We start from the raw sequence: 23,675 nt of genomic DNA, 5'->3' as shown, positions 1-23,675 counted from the left end.
TAATGCTCTGGTAGGAGTCCCTCAGTAGACATGACTAAAATGATTTGTTTTCTGTTGGCTCAGGGTGAAGTGGTTGCCTAAAACTTGGAACAGCTGGGACTCATGTTAAGCTCTTTGACACTGCTAATGTTTGACCTGTACAACGGGAGCCCAAACTCTTTCAGTGAACCCAGATTCCAATAGCTGTTTATACAGGCTTTGAAAAGAGAAGTGACATGTTGGAACTTATTGGTAGAGTTTGAAACCCAACCTTATATCTGACCATTTTTTCTCTTCAGTATCATCTTGGTTCTAACAAAGTTTTCCTTGCGTTTCTAACCTGTAAATTGGACGCATCTTAAAAATGAAGCTTCCTTTAATTGTAGCCTTACTGATCTGGGTCTGCCATACTTATGTGCTACAAATGCTGTAATGGTATGAACAAAACTTCCTGGTGTGGTACAGGTGGTCTCCACCGATCCAGTGGGAATGATCTGAAGAGATTAAGGAAAAAAAATAGTTTAAAAACTAGTAGCTTGTTGCCAGTGATGGAATTGTTAAGAGTAGCGAAGTTGCTTTAAACAAGTCCACTTTTATTTGAAGCAGAGTACACATTTTGATAATGCAGAGGAAGTTAATGATAGTCACTTTACTTTTTGGCTTGTGCAGTGTGTTGAATTTGGAGTTGCTCATGCTCTGAGCGCCTGAACGTTGCATGCTGCCTTTGTGTTTCCAGTCTCATGAAAGCGTGACTGAGCTTGGATTGGCCGACTGATACGCATTCTTGGCAGACAGTGGAAAGTTTCGTTTTGGTCAGCAGGGAATGCGTTTGCAAGTTCAGTTTCATGGGTACTACTGGTTTCTGAAAGTAACAAACTGGGTTGTATTCATTTTGCTCTCTCTGTAGAGCTTCTCTGTAGAGCTTCTCTTTTAGTTGTTCATTAAAGCCATGTATCAAGTTAGAAAAAGCAATCTCTGGGAAGTGGACTAAAACTAATTTCTGAAGTAAACTGGATGAGATTTAATCTCTTTGAGTACTGGTGTCAGAAGCTAATGACATAAATGGATTTGCTGAACCTAATCTGAAAATGGGTAGCCCTGTCTCTCTGTATTTGTCCTTTGCCTGCTACAGGAGTAAGTGGCCATTCAAAAGAAGTGGACTTGGTGTAATTTAAAGTGTTTGCCTCAATTAAAATAAATCTTGTTTAATGGTTATGTTGATGTCATGGAAAGTCAGATCCAGAAAGGTACAGAATATCCAGAAGCGGCTTTTGACTCTTCTGAAGATTGCAGCCACATAACCTACATATAAAGCTTAGGTTTTCCTCCTTGAGTTTTGCTTCTGTCCTGCTGAACCAATTGCTTTTGTTAATGGGTAAGTGACCCATCACTGACCTTTACAATGACCTGACAAAACCAGTCACCTTTGCATCATTGCTATGAGTTTCCTATTGTTAAATCAGCAACGCTCGATAATCATATCCTGGGCTGCATCCCCAGCAGCGTGGCCAGCAGGGTGAGGGAGGGGGCTCTGCCCCTCTGCTCCCCTCTGCTGAGACCCCCCCACAGCGCTGCATCCAGCTCGGGGGTCCTCAGCATCAGAAGGACACGGACCTGTCGGAGGCCACGGAGCTGGTCAGAGGGCTGGAGCCCCTCTGCTGTGGGGACAGGCTGGGAGAGCTGGGGCTGTGCAGCCTGGGGAGGAGAAGGCTGCGGGGAGACCTTAGAGCAGCTCCCAGTGCCTGGAGGGGCCGACAGGAAAGCTGGGGAGGGGCTTTGGGCAAGGGCAGGGAGTGGTGGGACAGGGGGGAATGGCTTGAAGCTGAGAGAGGGGAGATTTAGGTTGGACATGAGGAAGAAACCCTTCCCCGTGAGGGCGGCGAGGCGCTGGCCCAGGCTGCCCAGAGCAGCTGTGGGTGCCCCATCCCTGGCAGGGCTCAAGGCCAGGCTGGACGGGGCTGGGAGCAGCCTGGGCTGGGGGGAGGGGGCCCTGCCATTGAACAGGGGGTGGAACAAGATGATCTTTAAGGTCCTTTCCAACCCAAACCATTCTGTGATTCTGTAATAGTTGAAAGATTTAAATACTAGACTTCATAAAGCTGTTACTATCTCTCTTGATTTCACCAACCAAAAATCTTTCCATCTCGTCCTTGGTACCATCACTTTCCCGTCACTTCTCTTTTGCAATTGATCATAAGGGACCAGACATGCAAGAGGGTTATTTAAAACATGGCTGTAGAAGCAGACTGGGTCTGCCAGTGAATTTTTTATAGAAACATCACTTGAACTGTGCAGTGGTAGAAATACTTCAGTTCACCTAAAGACAGGTTTTTTTTTAGATCCATATGCTGACACTTGCTACTTAGGTTATTACTAAGTATGTAGCAGCAAGATGTTGAATTGGATATCTTCAGCTACAGTTTAGAAGCAGTAGCTATCCTGGGAGAAATGAGATGGGGGCCCTATCAAAACATGAGTCTTGTAAAAACGCAATAAAAGTCCTTTAAATTGAGAAATTTACTAAAGAAAGGGCTTATCCTAAGAGGTGTTGGATATCTGCCCTCTGAGAGAGGGACAATGACACCTGGAAGAAAACAGGTGTGAACTCAAGTAGAGGGTTGAGACATTGGAAAGACTCTGCATTTACTTCCTCTTGCTGTCTTTTTTTAAATTTATTTTTATTTCCTGCAACTTTATTAAAGGTATTTGGATAGTATACAAGTCCAGTAGGGCTGGGCAAACTGCAGCTGTGGGATCTTTGGCTAAGCTTAAGGTATTATGTTCTCATACCGCATATTGTGTTGTCTTAATTTTAAGTAAAACTTCACCATGGCAGAAAGTAAAGACATTCCTATTTTTATTCATATGAAAACTCTGATCCCTGTCAAACAGTGAAACTGGTTTAACAGGATGTCCTAAGAAAAACCTTGCCTCACCCTTGAGGAGACTGTAACTTAAATTGTAGTGGCACCCAGTAGCTGCCAAAAATGCCTAGGCAGAAATAGCTGGGGTGAGGTGCAGGGGAGAAAGTACAGAAGACCAAATCCTGCTAAAAAGATCACTGTAGGCCCTTACTTTGCAGCAAAAACAATCAATTATTCTGTGTTTGAAGAATGAGGGAATGGAAAGCTGGGAGATGTAGAAGGGTGCGGGCATTAGAGCCAAAAAGCCACCCCAGCTATGGTGGTTGCCATTGGGATGTAAGGGGAGAGGTAAGAAATTTGTGCAGAATCCTAGAGATGCCATGGTTGCCGGAAAGTTCAAGGGATGCTTCTGCTCTTGGGGGAGAGTGCCTGGGGGGAGGTGTGAAATAGAAATCACAGGTAAATCACATTTGTAAAGAGCGATTTGCAATGTATCAGTTGTTCTAGCTGAACTTACCTTGATTAGTGCTGCTTCCGAAAAAGCTTATATGCCCCTTTTAGCCTTCTGCTTCTAACTAGTGCTGGTTTGTCTAACGTGGTCCTGCTTCTTCCATAACCTTGTCTTTTTTTGTGCCGTTGTTGATGTTTGGGGAACTAGTTTAGACAAAACTCTGCAGTGTGCTCTGACCTCAAGGTGCCACTAGCCTAGATAAGGCATCTGTTGATAAGAATGTTCTAAGAAACCTGCTGTTAATCTCTTTATATCCAGTCTGTTCAAGTCAAACTTGAACACATTTTCTCCATGGCTCTATCTCTTGTCTCATTACAACTGTGAATGAAAGTTCCTGATATGTCGTCAGGGTGCTGCGAATGTGTTGTGTATCAACACGTTTCAGTTCAGTGTGCAGGTGACTTCAGCTGGCGGTCATGCTAGCCGTGGCAGAGCTTCCAGTTCTGTCTGTATTGAAAGACTTACTTATTTTGAAATTTTTCCTCTGTGTGCAGTCCTCTATAGACACACTACCTCTGCAGCTGGAATAGTTCTCCAAAGAGATGCCAGTATTCACTTGTTCATGCTCTGAAGCCCATTCTTTGATGGAAAGGGCAAGAACCATTAAGAAAATGGAACTGAGCTGAATTTCATGGGTAGGAGTCAGGCTAGCTTTCCAGTTGAGAGATCGCTTAGTGGTGATAGTGAGTCAGACCCAGATGAGAATGTTACAAAGCATTGCGCTTAATACCAGGGCAGGGGAGGGGGCGCGAAATCTGTTTAATTCTGGTACAAAACACCCTCACTCCTCCTATCAAGAGGAAACTTGTGTCCTCATAAGAGGTGGCCTTTTTAGGGTAGCCTTGGCTATGGTAAGTTCATGGTGCTGTGTTTGTGTTGAGGAGAGCTGCTTTCTGATTGTAGTGAACTGTACACTCTGGAAACTTCGTTAACAGTAGTGCTTCCATCTTTTTGTCTAAAACTGCTGATCCGTCCTGGGTTCTTTCTGTGGTGGCTCTCCAGAGAGATTCTAACTGGGAAATAAATGGATGTGAAGGCCACGGGGAAGGTGAAGGTGGAACACCATGTAATGAACTAATTTGGAGCACCTAACTCCTCCCCTTTTGAAAAGAAGGGGTGGCTGACTGCAAGGCTGTTTGGTTTTCTCTGGTGTATGTTTTGGCACATATTTCTCCTCATCCCAGTGTGTGTTTAAAACCTACTCCCTTCATCTGCTTCCCTTCTCCTTGCATGGGGCTCTTCTCTGGTACCTTGGCACTGGAAGTGTTCCATCTTGATGTATAGAAGACTGCTTGTATTTGTGCTATTGTATCTGTGTAGTATATAAATAGAGGACTTTGGTGTGCCCACCTGGAGTAGGTCACTAGTAATAAACCTTTGTTTGAAAAAGCAGGTGAGGGTGAAGCATCCTTCTAATGCAAACTTAGAACTAACGCTTTGGAAGCAGTGCTGAAAAGGGGTCTGTCTCGTACTGCAAACACAAGGACAAAGACTAGCACTAGCGTTATATTGCCTGAGTGGATGGACTTCCAAAAAATGGATTTTTCTTTATTAGGTCTTTAAGAAGTTGGTTTGAATACATAAAACCAGCAAACACTTGCTTTCAATCTGTACTCTGCTTGAGGATTTTGCTGCCTTGAGCTTTCTGTTGATGCTCTGTGGTCACTTATTTTTGTACTGCTTTTATTTCTCACAACGGACTCTCTGCTTGCTTTCCTTCTGTGAACGCTTCCGGGGGGAAAATAAATATGCTGTTTTTGTGAATATTATTACTGATATTTTTGCTGAGCTGTATTTTGCATACTGACACTATAAATCCTATGTCAGAGATAACTTGTAATGTTTGTGTGTGGTGCACTAGAGCTAATTCTTCCCTACTTTTTTTCTTTTACTTCCAGGGGATCTACAAGTATCTTGAGAGGTGTTTTTCAGACTTTAAGCAGAGAGGCTTTGTTGTTGGATATGACACACGAGGTCAGGTGACCAGCAACTGCAGCAGTAAGAAGTATGAGTATTGATTACATTTGCAAGACTAGAAATTAAATTGTGGCTTTACATGCATTTCATTCTATCGGAGTATTTTTTTGTCATGAACTGCACATGCTCTTTCCCCTCCCATAGTCCATTTAAATAGTAATGAAGAGAGGCATGGACTAAAGCCTTTATAATGTCATTTGCCAGCAAATGTGGAATGTAAGGCTAGTCACTTCACCAAAGAATTTAGTCTAAATGCACAAGAATATTAGGCAGACATTAAGAAGTTGATATGCCTGGAGAGAAATTTGAATGTGAAGGTAAATTCAGAATACTAACATCTAGGTTGAAGTCACTGACTCTTAATGCGCTATTGTTAACACTGTTGTTCTTCTGTGTTATGCATCTGATTTAAGCTTGCTTGGGGGAGAATTCTACCTGCAGCCTACTGCAACCTGGCGTGTTGGTACCCTTGTGCTAGTCTGTGATCTCAGTGTATTTCCTCGTGGGGAATGCTTTACCTGGAATACTTAAAATGTAAACTTCCAGTGATGCCAAATTGTGCTCTTTGCAAGGAAAGGGGAGAGAGCATCTGTAAAAGGACTGCTTTCTGAATTCTATTAGGAATCAGAATCCCTTGCCATTACAACACATGTTTTGTTCCCTGAATGATGTGTCTTACAAAAAAAACAACCCAGTAGCTAATTATTATTTGGTTAATGAGTAGCTAATTGTTGTAGTTAATGTAGTTATTCTAGTTAATTGTAACTAATGTAGTGTGTTGTGGGTGGTGGTTTTTTTTAAAATTTTTGTCAACATTTAATATTCTAGCATTGTGAAAGCTCTTGATGTAATAGAGTACAGGATCTAGTTAGTGTCTCCTAAGGGTTGTTTCTCCATTCCCCTGAAGTCTGCTTCTCCATGCTTCCTGTATGGCCTTCAGACACGTGTAGAATTTCACCCACCAGGCTCCGGCATAAGGATTTTAAACTAATCTGTTACACTGTGTGTGTAAGGCTATTACCCAAATTGTCTGGATTATGCACAGCTTAAAAATATGGAAGGGTAAGAAAAACATTCCATTCCAGCCACATAAAGCTTGGAATTCAGATTGGATGGCAGTACAGTGGTGTTTCACATATTGAAGGAGCAAATCAATTCTCAGTTAGATGTTTCTTTTATCCTCTTGGGATGACACACAGTTACAGTAGTGCTAAAATCAAGTTGAACCTCCCCAAAAGAATATTTTCAATTGGATCAGCATGCTTATCCAGCGCTATGTGAGCAGGAGTGCCCCCTTCTTTGCATCCAGTTCCAGTGCTGTGGGAGATAGCTGGCTGTACAACTGTATCCCGTAATTAAGTTGATGTAAACTGTTGTGATACACAAGCCAAACTTCAGTAGCTTCAACTACAAGCTAGGCTCTCAAACTCTTTTTAAGTCATTTCAGGTTACGTTTGATAAGTGCTATAGTGATATAGAAATTCTGAGTAACTGAAATGTAGACTGCGGTGAACTCATCATGGGGGATAAGGAAGCAAGTATTAATGCTTGTCTGTAAAAACAAGTGAGCAAAGCAAACTTACACTGCTTAATCTCTCATCTGTTTTGACTCTGAGACTTCCCATTAACTGCTGAGCTGTGTGTACCTGGCTTGAAAAGAGCAGTTTCATATCAAAGTTACCTGAAGGAGAATGTGTTTCTCTGCTACTTGAAAGGAAAAGTTTATTATAAAGCCAAGGTTTAAAACCATGGGTGCTGTTACTGTTTCTGAACTTTCTGGATTAAGAGTGTGCAGCTTTGCAGAAGTCTTATTTTAGGAATAGATCTGCTTCATGGATATTGTCTGAAGCTGCTGAACAAGGCTGGCAAACATGGGTACCGAATCCTTTTCCAAACCTGCTGTTGCAGACATCTGGCACTTTAAACTTCCTGGGAGATTGGTTCTGTCCTTGAATGAAGGGCAAGTGTCACGCCAGTAGGTTCTGTATCCTTGTTTGATATGTAATATCAACCAATATGACTGGTTTATTGATGCAGTTGACTGGAGTGCCTTGCACTCCTCGAGCAACAGCTAAAAGCACTGTCTCAGGTTCTACAACCTGAAAACTGAAAAAAAAAAACCAAACCCCAACAACAAAGTAATCAGTTTGTACAGTTCTTTGTAAGCCAAATATTTAAGGGATTTAAGAAACAAGTGAATTGAAAGTTACAGTAATGCCATATGGCTGTTGTATTGTTGTGGGGAGTTGGGTTGACTGAATGTTTTCTTTCTCACGTTGGTAGACTTGCAAAGCTCACTGCAGCAGTCCTGCTGGCTAAAGATGTACCTGTATACTTCTTTTCCACCTATGTCCCTACACCATTTGTGGTGAGTCATTTTTCTCTTTTATATTGTTGAACCCTGCAGTTAAGGGAGTATTTGGAAGCTTACTAAAAATGTGAACTAGCAATTTTCTTCTCAAATTCTGTTCCTTAAATGGAAAAATAGAGGCTTCTTGGTACACTTGGCTCTTTAAGGAGGCTGTAACAAGGATGTCACTGAATTCTTCTGTGTGCAGATAGTTAATAGAATCACATTTCACCCTAGGCTGTTACAAAAGGGCAACAGATCTTGCAGTGTGCGCTTTGCTTTATTCATTACAGGTGAAGCATTCTGCTGTTCTTTTATTCTGTGCTTAAACACCTGCACGTCATAAGGCTCAAAGATGGTATCTACATGTGTGTGAATATATACACATGTATAGGGAGTTATGTTTTTGGCCGTAAGACTTACGTTGCTTAGAGTGGAAGAAATGAAGGATTGCCTTTACTTCTAATATCTTTAAAAAAACCCAAAACTTTCTGTTCTAGTCACAGCTTTTTCTTGCAGGGTTTTAAATCCTTATTTTTTTTATTCTGTAAGCTTTTCCATTATGCTGTGGATCTTGTTTTGAGGGGAGGACTGAAAGGACTGGATGCTTTTTAGCTGGAAATACTGGTGAATTCCTTCATTCTGTTTCAACCTGTTTTCTCTTAAATACTAGTGTAATTTGAGTGTAGACTTTCTTTAGTTGGCCAGTTAATGATTGTGTTTATGCAATTGCTAAATAGAACAATGTTCTTATGCAACAGAATAGAAGCAGCTTTCCCTATTACTAGCTACAGGAAACTGAATGATGAGCATTCAGGTATACAATTTTCAAACTGGTAAAACATCAGGAGCCACTTCCTCCGTAGCATCCTATTGCATGATTGCCCTAGTGATACAGGGTTATTTGTGCTAGCTGCAGAACTCTTGGGTAAATGGACATTTCTGTGTTTCCTCTGTAGCCCTATGCTGTTCAGCAGCTCAACGCTGTGGCTGGTGTGATGATCACAGCGTCCCACAATCGGAAGGAGGACAACGGATACAAGGTAAGGCTTGAACTGGAAGCTTGTAGCCTGTCAGGGTCAGCTGCTCTTCAGTATTACCTATGTGCCTGCGGCATCTGGCGTATTGTAGAATCACAGAAGGGTTTGGGCTGGAAGGGACCTTCAAGACCAGCCAGTCCCACTGTTCCTGCCATGGGCAGGGCCCCCTCCCCCCAGCCCCGTCCAGCCTGGCCTTGAGCCCTGCCAGGGATGGGGCACCCACAGCTGCTTTGGGCAGCCTGGGCCAGCGCCTTGCTGCCCTTGCAGAGAAGAGACTTCTTTTGGAGGGCATGTGTGTACGTTAGAAGAAGGAATGATTTCAAGTAATTCATCCTTTTATAACCTGAATTACACACTTTCTTCTTCAATTAGGACTTAAGACCAAACTGCTTATGTATGTTGGGCACAGTTGTGTTGTGACATTCCATAGAGTCTAATCGGCAACTGGAGAAAAGCAATGTAGTATGTGTTCACTTCTTAGACTTAAACATGAGTTTAAGATTAAGCTATAACTTAGGTGAATTAGTCCACGTAGTAGGTAACTGTGCTGCAGACAGTGGCAGTTTTAGTTGATAAATAATACTTTGTAGTAGCGTGTTATTCCCTGTAAGATTGTTTTTCTGGGCATTGAGGGAGAGGTGGGTGGCTTCATTTTGAAAACTTAGAATAGTATAAACATCCATAACAGCAAATGCTGCTTATGAAGTATTGTAACGCAGTTTCCTTTCTAAACTTTATAAGAATCTGAACTAAGCTCTAAACTTTAAACTTGGCATTCTAGAAGCTTGGTAACAGGTCAGTGAGTAATGGCAATGATAGGAAAACCAGTTTTGCTCTGCACAGAGATAACTCTTGGAGGTGATTGTACTGCACTTGTCCTCTGTGGAAGAAGTTGTGAAGTACTTCAGCAGCCTTTATTTTTGCTTAGCTATAGCAGTGAATAAGAAAGTAAGCCACATCAGTCTTCCAGGTGCTTCATTTATCAAGAAGCTATTATGTTTGCATTTTCTGATACAGAGCATTTTAGTTTTGTCAGGATATTGTTTTTTCTAGTCTTTAACAATAATTGTTTTTCACTGTCTCCCCTGTGAACTCAAGCAGCTTCTGAAGGCTTTGGACAATTTTAGCCAAGCTTGACAAACCCATAGTTTTGAAGATCCTGAGTACCTGTGGGTTTCATGAAAGCCAGCGGACAAGAAAAGAGAGACAGATTGGTCTCGAGTAGAAAGCTCGCACTGTGAACTCAACTATGCTATTGGCAATAAACTGTGGGAAAACTGGCATCTAAATAATTCTTTAACAAAGGCTTTTTATAGTTCAGGGTTTGATCGTGTTTCCAGCTGAAAGATTACAGTCGTTCAGTTATGGAAAAACATGTACCTTGGCACACTGCTTATCTGTTTTGCTTTAATTTCAAAAACAAGTTGTTTCTTTTTCAAAAGGAATGCCAGGCTTTGTAGAAGATAATGGTTTTTCTTCTGTTACAGTTTGCACAACACTCTCAAATGTAAGTGCCCAGTTTGTTTCTCACATTCTGATGATTTCAGTCACAATAGTTGAATATCAGCTTTTTTGAAAATAGGTCATGTTGCTAAGTAGCTATCATCACATAACTGAAATCATAAACTGTGATTCCAAATGACTTTGAGAATCAAGCCAGTCTGATGCTAGCCTTTACTGTATGAATACAAGCAGCAGGAGGCCTGTGCAATCCTATAGCTAAAAGAATTTATCAAGTTAATGTTTTTGAATAAACTGTTGTCTTGTTTTCCTTAAACATATTCCAGGTTTATTGGGAAAATGGAGCACAGATCACCTCTCCTCATGATAAAGAAATTATAAAATGTATAGAAGAGTGCGTTGAACCATGGAATGGCTCTTGGAATGAGAATCTAGTAGACACCAGTCCCCTTAGAGAGGATCCACTGAAGAAGATTTGTGACTGTTACATGGAGGATCTGAAAAAGATCTGTTATCATAGGTATTGTATAAACCAAAATGTATTTAAATTATGTTTTTAAGTAAGCTCTGAGTTACATGTGGAAAACTGCTTACAGATAGACTTCAATAATAAAGCATGTGATCCTGCCATACATAAACATTTTTGGTTTGAGTATAGGGATTGGGCTGTCTTGCAAAATTTTAATAGTTTTGGATCTGCCTGTAGTTACTTTTATCGTCACAAATCAGTGACGTGACTTCTGTCTTTACAGTTCATGTCTGTGTGTTCCACTCTGCCACAGGTATCACTGTGTCCTTGAGGCCATTGCTCTGTGCTCTTCATGGTGGAAATAATTTTTGGTTATCTCCCCATTCTGTCTCGCCCCATCCCTTCTCTGAGATGCCATTAAATTTGGTGGTCACCATCATTAGGACGATAAAGCAACCTGCCTTTGGACACTAGGCTACAGTAAAGCATGCTGATGTGAACCATTTTATGCAAATGAATATGCTCAAAGAGTTCTGAATAAAATGCAGAAATTCAGAGTAAAGGTGAGGTGTACCTGCATGGAGTAAAGGTAAGTTTAAAAGTTAGGTAGTAGAGCCAGAGTAAGATCTTCAGTGTAGTGGAAGACCGTGAGTTTGATGCAGGAATTAACAGTTCGTTCTTTGGTGACTTTCAGCTGATGCAGCAGAAGGTAAATGTCTAATTTTCCAGAGGAAGTGGCTTTAAACCAGCAATTTTTAGTGAAAGTTCAAATGAGCACTTGTCAGTCATTCCTTCTTTGAAATTAATGCAGAAATCACCAGAATAGTACAAAGTATAATGTATTTTGCTTTCCCACATGAAAGTAGTCTTGTTAAATAACTAAAACCTTACTGAATTTCTGTTTTCCTTCTCAGGGAGCTAAACATGCAAACAAACTTGAAGTTTGTTCATACCTCTTTCCATGGAGTTGGACATGACTATGTGCAGTTGGCTTTCAAAGCATTTGGCTTTCAGCCTCCCATTCCAGTACCTGAACAGAAAGATCCAGATCCAGACTTCTCTACTGTCAAATGCCCAAATCCTGAAGAAGGAGAATCTGTGCTGGTATTTTTGTTTCTACTTTGTCAGGTTTCTGTGAGCTTTCCTCTGTTTGGATATGATACTGTGTTGAAAAACAAATTGAGGAAGAGAACAGAGTACCTGCTTTTCAGCTGTGTTAATACAGTGGGAAATCCAAATGAGATTTTCTTTCACTGCATGTTACATATAAGTAGGAAGATTGTGGGTTTATTTGCTCTTGTGATTTTATTTCCTTTTTTTGTCCTCTCCCTCTTCTCCCACCAGGAGTTGTCACTGAGGCTTGCAGAGAAAGAAAATGCTAGAGTAGTAGTAGCCACTGATCCAGATGCAGACAGACTAGCAGTGGCAGAACAGCAGGAGAAGTAAGTAATGAGACCTTTTATTTTATCTCTTTCTGTAGAAGAGGTAGTGAAAGTTGCAGAATGTCCCCAAATGGTTGACAGGCACACACCTTCAACCCGCTCTCTTTCCTGTTGTGACTTAGCTATTTGGGTGTTTTTCTTGCTAGTTTCATCTCATGGTATAGCTGCACCTGAAATAACTTATTTTAAATAAATTAAGTTGATAACTGCTAGATTAAATACCAATGTTACAGTAAATGGCCAAATAAAACAAAGAAGTTGAGTGGTTATTAAAGAGGGTGAAGTCCTGTTACTGGTTTTTTTGCTTTTATTAAGCAGACAGATTCTGACTTGGGTCAGTTAGCTGTTGTGGGCTTCTTTGGGTTTTTTGTTTGCTTGGGGTTTTTTTTCCTGGCTTCTTCGTATTGAATAGAAATTATTTTTTTTTTCCACTAACAGGCCAAAATTCTGATCATTGTGTAAGTAACTGTCTATAATGTGCGGTTGCGCAGGCATTGCCTGACTACAATGTATAGACTGCTATACTTCTGTTTGATAAATTAAAAAGACCTGAGCTGTCTTAAAGCTGACAGTAAGGATACTCCATCCGGTATCTTTGCTTGCTAACAGAATGCACTGGACTTGTCAATCATGGAGATGTGATAAATGTGGCTAGTATGGTGGCTTTGTATAGAGCAGCTTGTCAGTAGTGTGCTCAGATTCCTGTTCTTCCAGCGACTGTAGAAAACACTTCCCCTCAGTGGATGCTCCTGGGAAACCTGGAAGAGCTCTTATTTTCTATTTTGTCTGCAGTGGCTGCTGGAAGGTGTTCACTGGCAATGAGCTAGCAGCTTTGTTTGGGTGGTGGATGTTTTCTTGCTGGAAAGAAAACTGCTCCGAAGATGCTGATGTGAAGAATGTTTACATGTTAGCCACCACAGTCTCCTCAAAAATTTTGAGGGCAATTGCACTTAAAGAGGGATTTCACTTTGAAGTAAGTGTGGCTTCTATGATGACTTCTTGACATTAAAATTTGATTGGCGTGTCCCCTGCTCACAACTTTATGAAATGAAAAATAAACAGGTGAATTCCAGTCTCTTGGCTGGGGTTTTTTATGTGTTCCACTTAGCAGAGAATGCTGGTTTACCTAGACAAGCTTGACTTCAGCATCTGCAGTGCTCCTCAGTGCACCTTGCAGCGAATGCGGGCTGTGAGATCAACTTGTGCAAAGCTGTAAGGAGGCTGTAAGAGATGACACCAGTGAGAACCTAAATTACACATTATAGAAATACCTTTGTCTTGGTTATTTTCCTTGAGGTAAATTCTTCTGTGTGAGAGAATGAAAGCTTGTATAACTTGGCAGGTTTACTACAAAAATGGAGCGCTCTTTGATGGGTTTGTAGCATTTGCAGGTTACACAGTGTTCCTTTGGGTGCCCAGAACACTAGTAGATTTTAAATCTGGTTTTACTTTAAATTGTGACAGAGGAACTCTTTATGTTCAGATGCTTAATATAGTTGCAGTAGGGACTTACTAAAAAGAAAATGGGGGGTGCCCCCCCCCGACCGACCGACAGTTACTATTTCAGTTCCTGCATTCAAATTAAGTACTTGCTCTGATGTCTGCTGGATGTTAGCTCTAAGAGGTGCAAGTGCTCTAAAGCTTGGCACAAACATACAAAGATCCAGGTCTTGTTTATACATGTTTTAATTAAGCCCATGTACAACAGGAAAAAATATATTGCCAAACAATGAGGAATTAAAAGCTAAAAATAAAAGGCACTCTGAAAACCATTTTGAGGGATATGCTTAATCAGGTTGAATATACTGCTCATATATTATTACTTATTTTTCTTCCCAGAAAGGGACACACTTCAAAAAAAGAAGCTAGGAAATTATAGAATCCCTTGGCCTCCTTTAAAAGCTTCCCATCTTTGTACCTTCCTTCTCTCCAGGGAGGACTGTTACTAAGCTTTTTACTGCTTTTGCATGATTTGAAGAGCACAAGCAATGCTCTTCTCTTCCATCGCCCAAACCTGCTGTTTATATTTCTGTAACTGTACTGTTGTCTCATCTGATAAGCACCACCAAGGATCTCACCTGATCTCGGAGAGAGCCCTGGGCTCTCAAGCACGCTTACTTCTTGATTTGATATGCATGTCCTAGCTGAGTATTCACTAGTAAAACGCTATCCTTTGTTTTAGATTTTTGAGATTGATTCTGCTTTAGATTAACGATCTAAACTGAAGATGTGACTTGTCTAATGTTTGCCTTTATTGTCCCTGTCCTGTTTGTCAATCAGTTTTAATTTTCAAGAACATCAGAAAAATGTTCTTCAAAGCTTTAGTTTTTTGACTCTGCAGCAGTCTTTTCCATTGACCTTAAAATTCAGAATGCAGCATCTCTCTGCATCCTGGAAGTGAAACGAGTAGCGGGTACACTTTCTTCTTTGACTTGAAACTAAGCTGAAAATGTGTATTTGAGGCACTTCTTTTCCTTTCTTGTTTCAGGAAACACTCCCTGGTTTTAAATGGATTGGAAGTAGAGTTAAAGACCTCCTAGATAATGGAAAAGAAGTTCTCTTTGCATTTGAAGAGTCTATTGGTATGCGTGGTAATATTGCTTTAAAATGTTGAGAACTGTGTGGGGGATATGGAACTAAAAAGGAGTGGTCTTAGTTATGACACGAAACACAAAAGAACTTTGTTTTTTTTCTCGTAGTTACTAGTATTGGTATTTTGCTGTCATCAAATCAACTTGCCAACTGTCATAATAAATGAATCTTGGATTCTAGTATTGTGCTCATGCAGTTTCCGATGCAAACCTGTTCTGTTACAGATTGAAAGTGAGATGCCAGAGGCAGACTGCTGTTGCTCTGTGGCCTTTTAGCTGAGGTTAAGCGTAGGATCTGTTCTTAATATCTTACAGGTCCTCTCTGTGAGGACATGCTATTGATGGCTACGTGGAACTGGGAGGTGGCTTGCTTCGGTCACGCTGTCCATCACACCAGTATGGCAGTTCCTCCAGGAGCTGTGTGCAGTCCCCTTGTACTTAGAACAATATGTGAGGAATCCAGGCATGTGCAGAAACAGCATTAAATACCTTATGGAAGTGTGTGACTATTCCTGCTGACCTTGCCTTGAGCACTCTGTTTATCTTGGTGATCTTGCTGACACCACTTACCTGTAGAGAACTATGCAGGGAACATTTTGGCTGTAGGAATTCTCCACTTTTTAGGATAAATGGCAGCTTTCTGAGATGGCGTATTCACATATCATATGGCATTTGAAAATGAAGCAAACACTGAAGAGGGTGGGTGTCTATGCCAGTTTCCTTCATAAAATGAAGGAAGCTTTTAACCATAAGGAGTTAAGATCTTGCTCCCGTGTCCCTTCAGAAAGGAGGCATCTGGGCAGTGCTGCGAAGTGCTGGTTTATGGGTTACCAAGGCTGGATATGTATGGGCTCCTTTGGTCCAAATTACTGCAAAAGACTCCTTGCAGTACCTGTGTGCTTGCACAAAACAAGCAAATTTTTGTGTTTAACACTGTAGTATGAGAGATCTCCTTAGAGAGCAGATGTTATCAATCTGGAATTAATTCATTATAGCATGTGTCTTTCGAGCCCTATAACCCCTAAGTTAATTAGATGTCTTAGAAAAGAGGAATGCATATGCAGTAATAAAACCAGCTTACATGTATTGGCCAATTTTCTATTACAGGAAAAGGGTTAAAACTTCAATCAAATCAGTGTAATAGTATGTCAGGCTATTTTTCCACAATCAATTTTTTTTATTTCTAGGCTTCATGTGCGGCACATCAGTGTTGGATAAAGATGGTGTAAGCGCAGCTGTGGTCATAGCTGAAATGGCAACCTACCTGGAGGGCAAGAACCTAACACTAGCACAGAAACTCATTGAGATATATGAAACGTAAGTTGTATTTTTCATTAGTATGTTCTACTTAACTATTTTGGAGCTGGGAATAATCTAATAAATATTCTTTAATGCATCCCTCAGATGCTTTCTCACTGGAAATTGTTTTTTCTGATGCCGTGATGGACGACAGTCTTTGGTATTACAAATACCCCTTGAACACCATATCTCCCAAAGGACTTAGAGGCCTTTTCTATTGTATTTCTGCAATAAATTATGAAAGAATAGAATTTTGCATATGGATCCACCAGGACAAACTTTTCTGTTGTATTTGATTCATGCTGTGTTACTTCTCTTACCTCCTGATGGGTAGCTGTGTTAGTTGTGGTCTGTAAGACGGGTAACAATCTTAGTTGTGGTCTGTGTGCCTCTGAACACTTAGTATTTTCACTTATACATGGTCTGGGGATTGTTAGAAAATCACATGCTGTTGTTGCAGAGGCTTGTAATAGAACAGAGGTTAAAGGAATGATCTGTGTTCGGTAGCTACAGACACGATTCACAGCAATAAAATGAGGAACATGTTTATATCAGAATTAAGTGATGTAAGCCCAGTTAATCAGCAGAAGCACAGTTCCTTTGCTTTAACAGGACTGGTGGCATGGTTAAGCAAATCATATATGCCACTCTTTCCTGCCAGCCCAGCAGAAGGGCAGACTGTGGCCCTTCAAACCTTGGAATGATAAAACACAAACTATGGTCAGTATTTATCTCCTTGTGGCACTCGGAGTTCTGTCTTTCATATGCAGACTGCAGCAAAACCGGTAATGCACAGCTGGATTGAAAAGCTGTCAATGATAGCCCTACAGGAAAATTTATCTCCCAGTCACACTGATAAATGTGTTTATTTAAAGAAAGATTTATCATTCAGTCACACTTAATTTTTTGAAAGCTGCGGAGAAGGGTCTCTGTAGAATGAGGAGTGGGTGGCGTGTAGCAAAGAACAGCTTCAATTTCAACATGCAAACACGGCTGCTGCACCTGGTGAGCGCTGCTTGCTTTAGGTCTGACTGGGGGTAGTAGTTTTAACTTGGATGAAATAATCGGTCACCTTCCTCAGAGGCTGTTGAAATAGTCTGTTGTTGTGCCTGGTCCCATGGCTATGGCAGACAGTTTTTGATGGTGTAGGAATGATACTGCATATTAATTTCCTGAGGGCTAGCAAGGCTGTAGTTAGCCAAATGGTTAGCTTTTATTTCTTTGGAACTGAAACCTTTACTTGCATTTAAAAATAGCTTGAAATGATGTGAGTAATGCAGTGAAATCTGCTTCAGAGTCCAAACATTTGCCTATAAATATCTGTTTCCACAGCTGTGAGAACTGCATTCTTACTCTGTTACTGCTTTTCCAAGCAGGGGCTTTATTTAGATACCAAATGTGCAGAAAACTTCTGAATCTTGTAACTGAAAATATTAATCTGCTTGTAGGTATGGATATCACATATCAAAGACTTCCTATTTCTTGTGCTATGATCCTCCTGCTATCAAAAGGATATTTGAGAAACTTCGGAACTTCGATGGCTCTCAGTCTTATCCAGACTTTTGTGGTATTTACAATATATTACATGTACGAGATATTACCACTGGCTACGATAGCAGCCAGCCAAATAAGAAATCGGTGAGTCACAAAGTATTTTTGCAGGAGAGGTTTGGTTTTTGAAGAGACTGAAAGATAAATACACCAAGAACTACACAGAAAGACTAACTATGTCAACTAAGATGGCAGGATAGTTACCATCATCTACTAAGACTGCTTAATGACACTTACTGGGGGGAAAATGCTTAAAAGTGAAATGGCTTGGCTATGGTATTGACTACTCTGATATAACTATGAATGAACTTTATTAGCTGAAGTGAGCTTGATGCTCCTGCAACTTTTAAACTGTCTAGCAGGCTTCCAGATGTTGGAATTCCAATGGGAGTAAGAGGGAATCCTGTTTCCTGAAATACTGAGTCTGATCTAGGTGATAGGCTTGTCGAGCTGAACTTGTTCTAGACTGTTGCATTGGCTGGTGGATGTATGCTGCAGGGGATTTAAACATGTTTATTTAGCTTTGTATGTACTGAATGTTGTATTTACAAAAAAACAAACCACCCCCCCCACACTTCTGTGTTGGCTGAAGTGTTCTGTAATAAAATGTTGTTGTTGTTTATGTAGGTGCTGCCAGTGAGTAAAAGCAGTCAGATGATCACTTTTACATTTCAAAATGGTTGTGTTGCCACCCTTCGGACAAGTGGAACAGAACCAAAGATCAAGTACTATGCAGAGATGTGTGCGTTGCCTGAACAGAGGTCAGTAGCAGGTCTGCATACACGTGTTGAAAGATGCTTTTGGGCTGAAAAGTCTGTATGGAGAAATAGATTCCTTGCCTGGTGTGGGATTCCTCTGCTGCCTCCTTGGAGACCTAAGCCTCAGCTGACTGTTCCAGCCTGTTAAACTGGGCAGAGCACTGCACATTCCTGCTCACGAGGGATCTCCTCTGTAGTGGATAAGACAAAGAATTGAATTTTCAGCATCTGCTATAGTAGGAGACTTATTAACCCAATTTCTCATTCACTTAGAATTAAAAAGTGATGAAGCTGTGCTGCTACTGGCAAGTAAGCTTAAAATCAAGTGGATTCCTGTTGCATTTTGGAATCTGCTGTGTTGCTCTGAGCTTCTGGATAGTAACTAGAGGTTGGTCCATTTTGGATAGCCACCTGAATTGAGCTTCTTCCAGTTTAAGGGGGATAGGAAGGTGGGGAACCATGGGGTATGTTTACAGTATTGAAATCAGGAGTGTGAGTGAGGAACCTAGGTTCTCAGTCTAGCTAATGGAGAGAAGCAGGCTCTCGAATCGAATTCCTAACCTAAATTGCGTGAGTACCCCTCCTTTTAGACTTGCATCCCAATGTTGCTGTGGAGTAGAGAACTGAAACTAACACAGAGGGGCCTGTGATTCAGTATTTACTTCTACTTATTGGCAGGAATTCAAGGTGTGCATATTTTTATCACTCAATCTTCTGGTCATATTTAGGCAGTCGGTGGATAGGAAGTGGTAGATTTACCTTTGCTTGTGAAATGTGCATGTGAAGGGATACACAAATCCATGCCTAAACAGCTTTCCACAGTTGGCTGAAGATTTGTTTAAAACATGGTTTATTGCTACGTGAAGTGAATTAATACAGGTACGGCCCATCTTTTGAATCACACTTTTAAATTGTTCTGAATAGACCGTGGAATAAGAGCAGGTCAGGGAGGTGGTAGGAGCCCTGCATCCCATACAGCACCTCTTGTCAGAAGCTTGTATTAATTTGGTCAGAGAGCTTTCTGATGGTTTGGCACATGAATGCACTTTTATGTGGGTGTGGAAATTCTCACTTGAGTTAGAACGTGCCTCCGTGAATCTGGCAGTGGGCAAGGTACTGTCTGGTGTAAATACCAAAGAAAAAGTAATATAGAGTTGAGGCAAATGGCTGCACCAACGAGGAAGAAATAAATGCTGGCAATACTGCCTTAAACCTAACCTTAACACAAGTGAAGGCCAGATAAGTAAGAGCAGTGAGGAGAGAAACTAAGTACCTGAGAATGCTTTGATGCATTGTTTGGGCTTTTGCTGCTCTTCATTCTGGTAAGTCAGAAAAATATGTTGACCTTTCATTTTAGTAATGCCTGTGGTTAATAGCAGTTATTATCTGGAATATGAAATGGCTGATAACGCCCTGGCCGGTGTCAGCAGCAGCGTGGCCAGCAGGGCCAGGCAGTGCCCGTCCCCCTGTGCCGGGCCCTGGTGCGGCCGCCCCTCGAGCCCTGGGCTCAGCATTGGGCCCCTCACCCCCAGACAGACCCGGAGGGGCTGGAGCGTGTCCAGAGCCGGGCAGGGGCTGGGGAAGGGGCTGGGGCACAGCTCTGGGGGGGCGGGGGGAGCTGGGGGGGCTCAGCCCGGAGAAAAGGGGGCTCAGGGGGGCCCTTCTGGCTCCCTACAGCTGCCTGGCAGGAGGCTGCAGCGAGGGGGGTCGGTCTCTGCTCCCAAGGAACCAGCGGCAGGACAGGAGGGAACGGCCTCCAGCCGCACCAGGGGAGGTTCAGGGTGGGCACTGGGAGAAATGTCTTCCCCGACAGGGTGGCCAAGCGCTGGCACAGGCACAGCCCATGGGGGTGTCAGAAGATGTGTGGATGTGGTGCTTGGGGACATGGGTTAGTGATGGACTCGGCAGTGCTGGGTTAATGGTTGGACTCGATGGTCTTAAAGGTCTTTGCTAATGTAAACGATTCTGATCCTAAACTGAAAAGCCATTAAGCTTCCCTGGTTCAAGGCATAAAATGGTCAGTAGGGACCTCAAAAGGCATTCCTTGCCGTAACAGGTTTGCAAATGTTTCTCTGAGTGCTGTTCATTGATTATTCTTGAAAGCTCAACATCAGGAAGGTCAATTTTGTTGCAGCATTTTTGGGCGTTTTCTTTATAAAGGAAGTGCTGACCTGAGGGGCAGTGATGTATTGCCAGTTCCACAAATGAACAAAGCAAACGTAAACAGCTAGTTTTTCCTGTTCTGTTAAAAACAAACTGAGTTCCTCTCCCTCCAGCGAGACTCCTGGCGTAGCAGAAGTTTATGCATTTTAAGGGTGTTGCAATGCATTAGTGTTTATGCATGTGGATGTTGTCTTTTTGCTCAAATGGATGTCTGGGCATTTAAACAGGGAAAGGATCAGTATATTACAGTGTCCTCTTGTGAGCCGTGACACTGTACCTGATTACTCAGTCCCTCTAATTGCACTGTAGTCAAAATACAGTCAGATACCCTGGATGGCCATCTGGACACTGTGTAGAGAAGAATATAGCGTATCTAGCTCTACTTTTTTTTTTCTTCCTTCTTACTTTTCAATACATTTACAGTCTGTGTCTGACCAGTCTTGCATTGGTTTTGCAATCATTCCTTCGTGTGTCCTCTCTGCTAGCCTTGAGCCCTCTGGTGGCAATTACTTTGTAAATCTAATTAAATAAGTTTAAATTAATATTGCAGTAGTTCCTACTGAAAAGTAACTTGTTAAAATAAGCAGGGTGGAGTTTCTACATGTTGATGCTGGTAGGAAACATAACAGATCTGTCTATCACCATCGGATCTTGCTTTTTATTTTTTATTTTTAATAGATGTTTGGTGTTTCAGACCTTTGACATGTATTGTTCTTTTTTTTTTTTAGTGACAGAGGCGTGCTGGAAGAAGAGCTTCAGAAGCTTATCGAAGCTTTGATTGAGAATTTTCTTGAACCTGATAAGAATGGACTGGTCTGGCGTTCTGCTTAGATCTCCTGTAACTGGTGTTCAAAGAACTAACTGCCTGCACTGCACCGTGTGAAACAAAGGAACCAAGAACAGAACTCAGTTTAATACGTGTGTGTGTGTGTTAAACAGCTACATCTTTATTCTATAAAGAAGCAGTATTATTTTGTCAGGCTTCTCACCAAAATCTGGACTAGAAAATTGTGATAAAGAGAAGGGATAAAAAAGAATGGAATTTATCATTACAATTTTCTGTCCTTTTGACCAAAAGACTAATTAAACCACACCAATGCAAATGAACTGCCCTAGTAGGTTTAAGGCAGCTGATCTTAGCCACTAGATCTTGTCTTAAACTAATTTCAGGTACCCAATACCTTTTGTGCAGAAAGGTTTTAGAATCGGGTCGTGGTCATGTTTGACTGACAAAAAAGCCTGCTTCTTCCTAGCTGTTGTGTGTGAATGTAGGTATCACTGTTACAGGTCTTAATTTCCAAAAATGTTGAAGTAGAGTTCAGTGCTTAGCATTTCTTGTTTAGGCAAGTTGTCAATATGACATTTTTTTCAGCTACTTAAATATCCTTCTGTTAAAGGTGCTCTTGGTGCATTGTAACTTTCCTGTGTGTATCTTAAAATATTTACTTGACAGTGAAACAATAGTGGCAACACCTGCAGTCTGGGTTTTGAATTACGTTGTGCCTTTCCAAGGCTTCCAAAGGCATAGAAACTTACTCATTCCATGGTTAAATTGCCCATTCTAACTACATAGGCTTTGCAAGCATTTTTTGTCCCACATCTATGAAGGGTCATAAGCTTTTTTTTTTCCCCTAGTAAAGGTTTCAGAAATTTGTAACTTTCAAGGAAAATTCCAGTTAGTGACAGTTTTGGTTTTGATAGCTTGAATTCATACTGTCTTGTGTATTTAAAAAAGTGGAGGTGAGACAGTGATGCCACTCACTTTTAGTTACTAAATCACAATTTTTTGGCATATTTTGTAAGCTAATTTCTGTTGGAATAGCAGTTTGCTATTACTGTTACTCTCTCTGTTTTAGGGCAAATATGTCCCACTATCTGTTTCCTACCTTTGCTTGAGTAGCAAGTGATACTGCTAATCACTTTTTCCAAAAAAATACCGATACAGAAATTCCCATGTAAATGTCTAGGATTTCAGCAAATAAAAACTGTTTTGGCACAGGAAGGCCGTGGAAGATACTTTAACTGAAACAACACTTCAAGAAAAACTGCCTGTTGATTAACTGAGAATAATACTTACTAATGAGCTCCGAATTACTAATAGACGCCTCCAGAATGAAGTCCATTATGTTCTGGACATCTTCCTGCTGTCACTTGACACGAATTAAATAAAAGAAATGGATAAAACTGAACGCTTAACCGCTGTATTGAAAGTTACGTGAAAAGAACCCAAGATGCACTTAAGTTCAAGCCGTTGTTTTGCCACTATTGTTGAATCTTTACATTTGCCCTCCATTTTATTATACCCTTACAGCTTGATGCCATAGGATTGCGCAGAGTGGTTTTGTACGTGTTGCATCTAGATGGCTTTAAAGAGCACCAAGGTTTCTGTGTCTGTGCGGGTACTGGGTATTTCATGCTGACAGAAGCTTTGCACTATAACCGTGGATAAGTGTTTTGCTGTATATGAATGTACATGTACTGCAGAAGGTCTGTGTTGCACAAATTCTTATTTGCCACTAATATTTATTTATTTTTATTTTAAGAGAAAATATTTCCAAATTGTTCTGCAATTGAGTGAAATGTATCTAATGCCAAAAACTTTTTTTTTCTTCTTGATTGTACGTTTGACTGATGTGGTGGGGAAAATGGGTGAAAAAATATACACTTAGAGTATACTCATGTTACTGTACAGCGCTGGGCATGTCTCAGGAGGTGTGAAGGCATTTCTGACTGCTGCTTTGTCTTCAGTTTTCACAGAAAGGTGCAGATCCGGATCCCGACTGCACTCAGTTTGAGGGAGGTCTTGCTGTTTGTTCCACTGACAGCAGATTAAAGCCTTAGGTGTTCTGATTTTTGTTGTTAAATAGCCTACTAGTAGTACAGAAAAGAACAAGTGAAACGTAATTTTGAACAAAGGTAAACACTGTAAAGAGCATAGCATGTGTGATGAGTCCAGCCGTGTGTATATTGTAGCAATTAGCATTAGGAGTTACATCTTGTGGCAATTACTTTGTGCCCCTACAAAGAGCAGGAATCTGCAACTTCCCAGTGAGATCTGCTTTATATCAGTAGGCAAGTGTTATAAATGCAGTATGGAAGAAAATAGTCATTGTTTTCAAATCGGCTTTTGTAGAAATTGGTAACTGTTTGTAGCCTGAATATCTTTATTTAAAAAGAAAAACAAATACAGGGAGTTAAGTATCTGGGATTCTTCTCGTCA

General features: G+C 41.1%; 1 protein-coding gene across 4 annotated transcripts in view; it reads left to right on the top strand.

The window, feature by feature from the left end:
* PGM2L1 (phosphoglucomutase 2 like 1) overlaps positions 1-22,237 on the top strand; it is a 41,007-nt gene extending 18,770 nt beyond the window's left edge. For 3 of the 4 annotated variants that reach the window (XM_056327603.1, XM_056327602.1, XM_056327605.1), the window contains exons 4-15: positions 5,253-5,359; positions 7,615-7,699; positions 8,641-8,724; positions 10,509-10,702; positions 11,566-11,755; positions 11,996-12,093; positions 12,886-13,066; positions 14,582-14,675; positions 15,872-16,001; positions 17,432-17,621; positions 18,162-18,295; positions 21,184-22,237. In XM_056327603.1, the coding sequence (XP_056183578.1) occupies positions 5,253-5,359; positions 7,615-7,699; positions 8,641-8,724; positions 10,509-10,702; positions 11,566-11,755; positions 11,996-12,093; positions 12,886-13,066; positions 14,582-14,675; positions 15,872-16,001; positions 17,432-17,621; positions 18,162-18,295; positions 21,184-21,286 (1,590 nt within the window). In that variant the 3' untranslated portion in view covers positions 21,287-22,237. The remainder of the gene's footprint in view (positions 1-5,252; positions 5,360-7,614; positions 7,700-8,640; positions 8,725-10,508; positions 10,703-11,565; positions 11,756-11,995; positions 12,094-12,885; positions 13,067-14,581; positions 14,676-15,871; positions 16,002-17,431; positions 17,622-18,161; positions 18,296-21,183) is intronic. The other variant, XM_056327604.1, reaches the window with a different exon arrangement.
* The last annotated feature ends 1,438 nt before the right edge of the window (positions 22,238-23,675 follow it).

This window comes from Falco biarmicus, chromosome 2 (assembly GCF_023638135.1).
Source record: "Falco biarmicus isolate bFalBia1 chromosome 2, bFalBia1.pri, whole genome shotgun sequence".
Lineage (NCBI taxonomy): Eukaryota > Metazoa > Chordata > Aves > Falconiformes > Falconidae > Falco > Falco biarmicus.
This window is presented reverse-complemented; position numbering and strand designations above follow the sequence as displayed.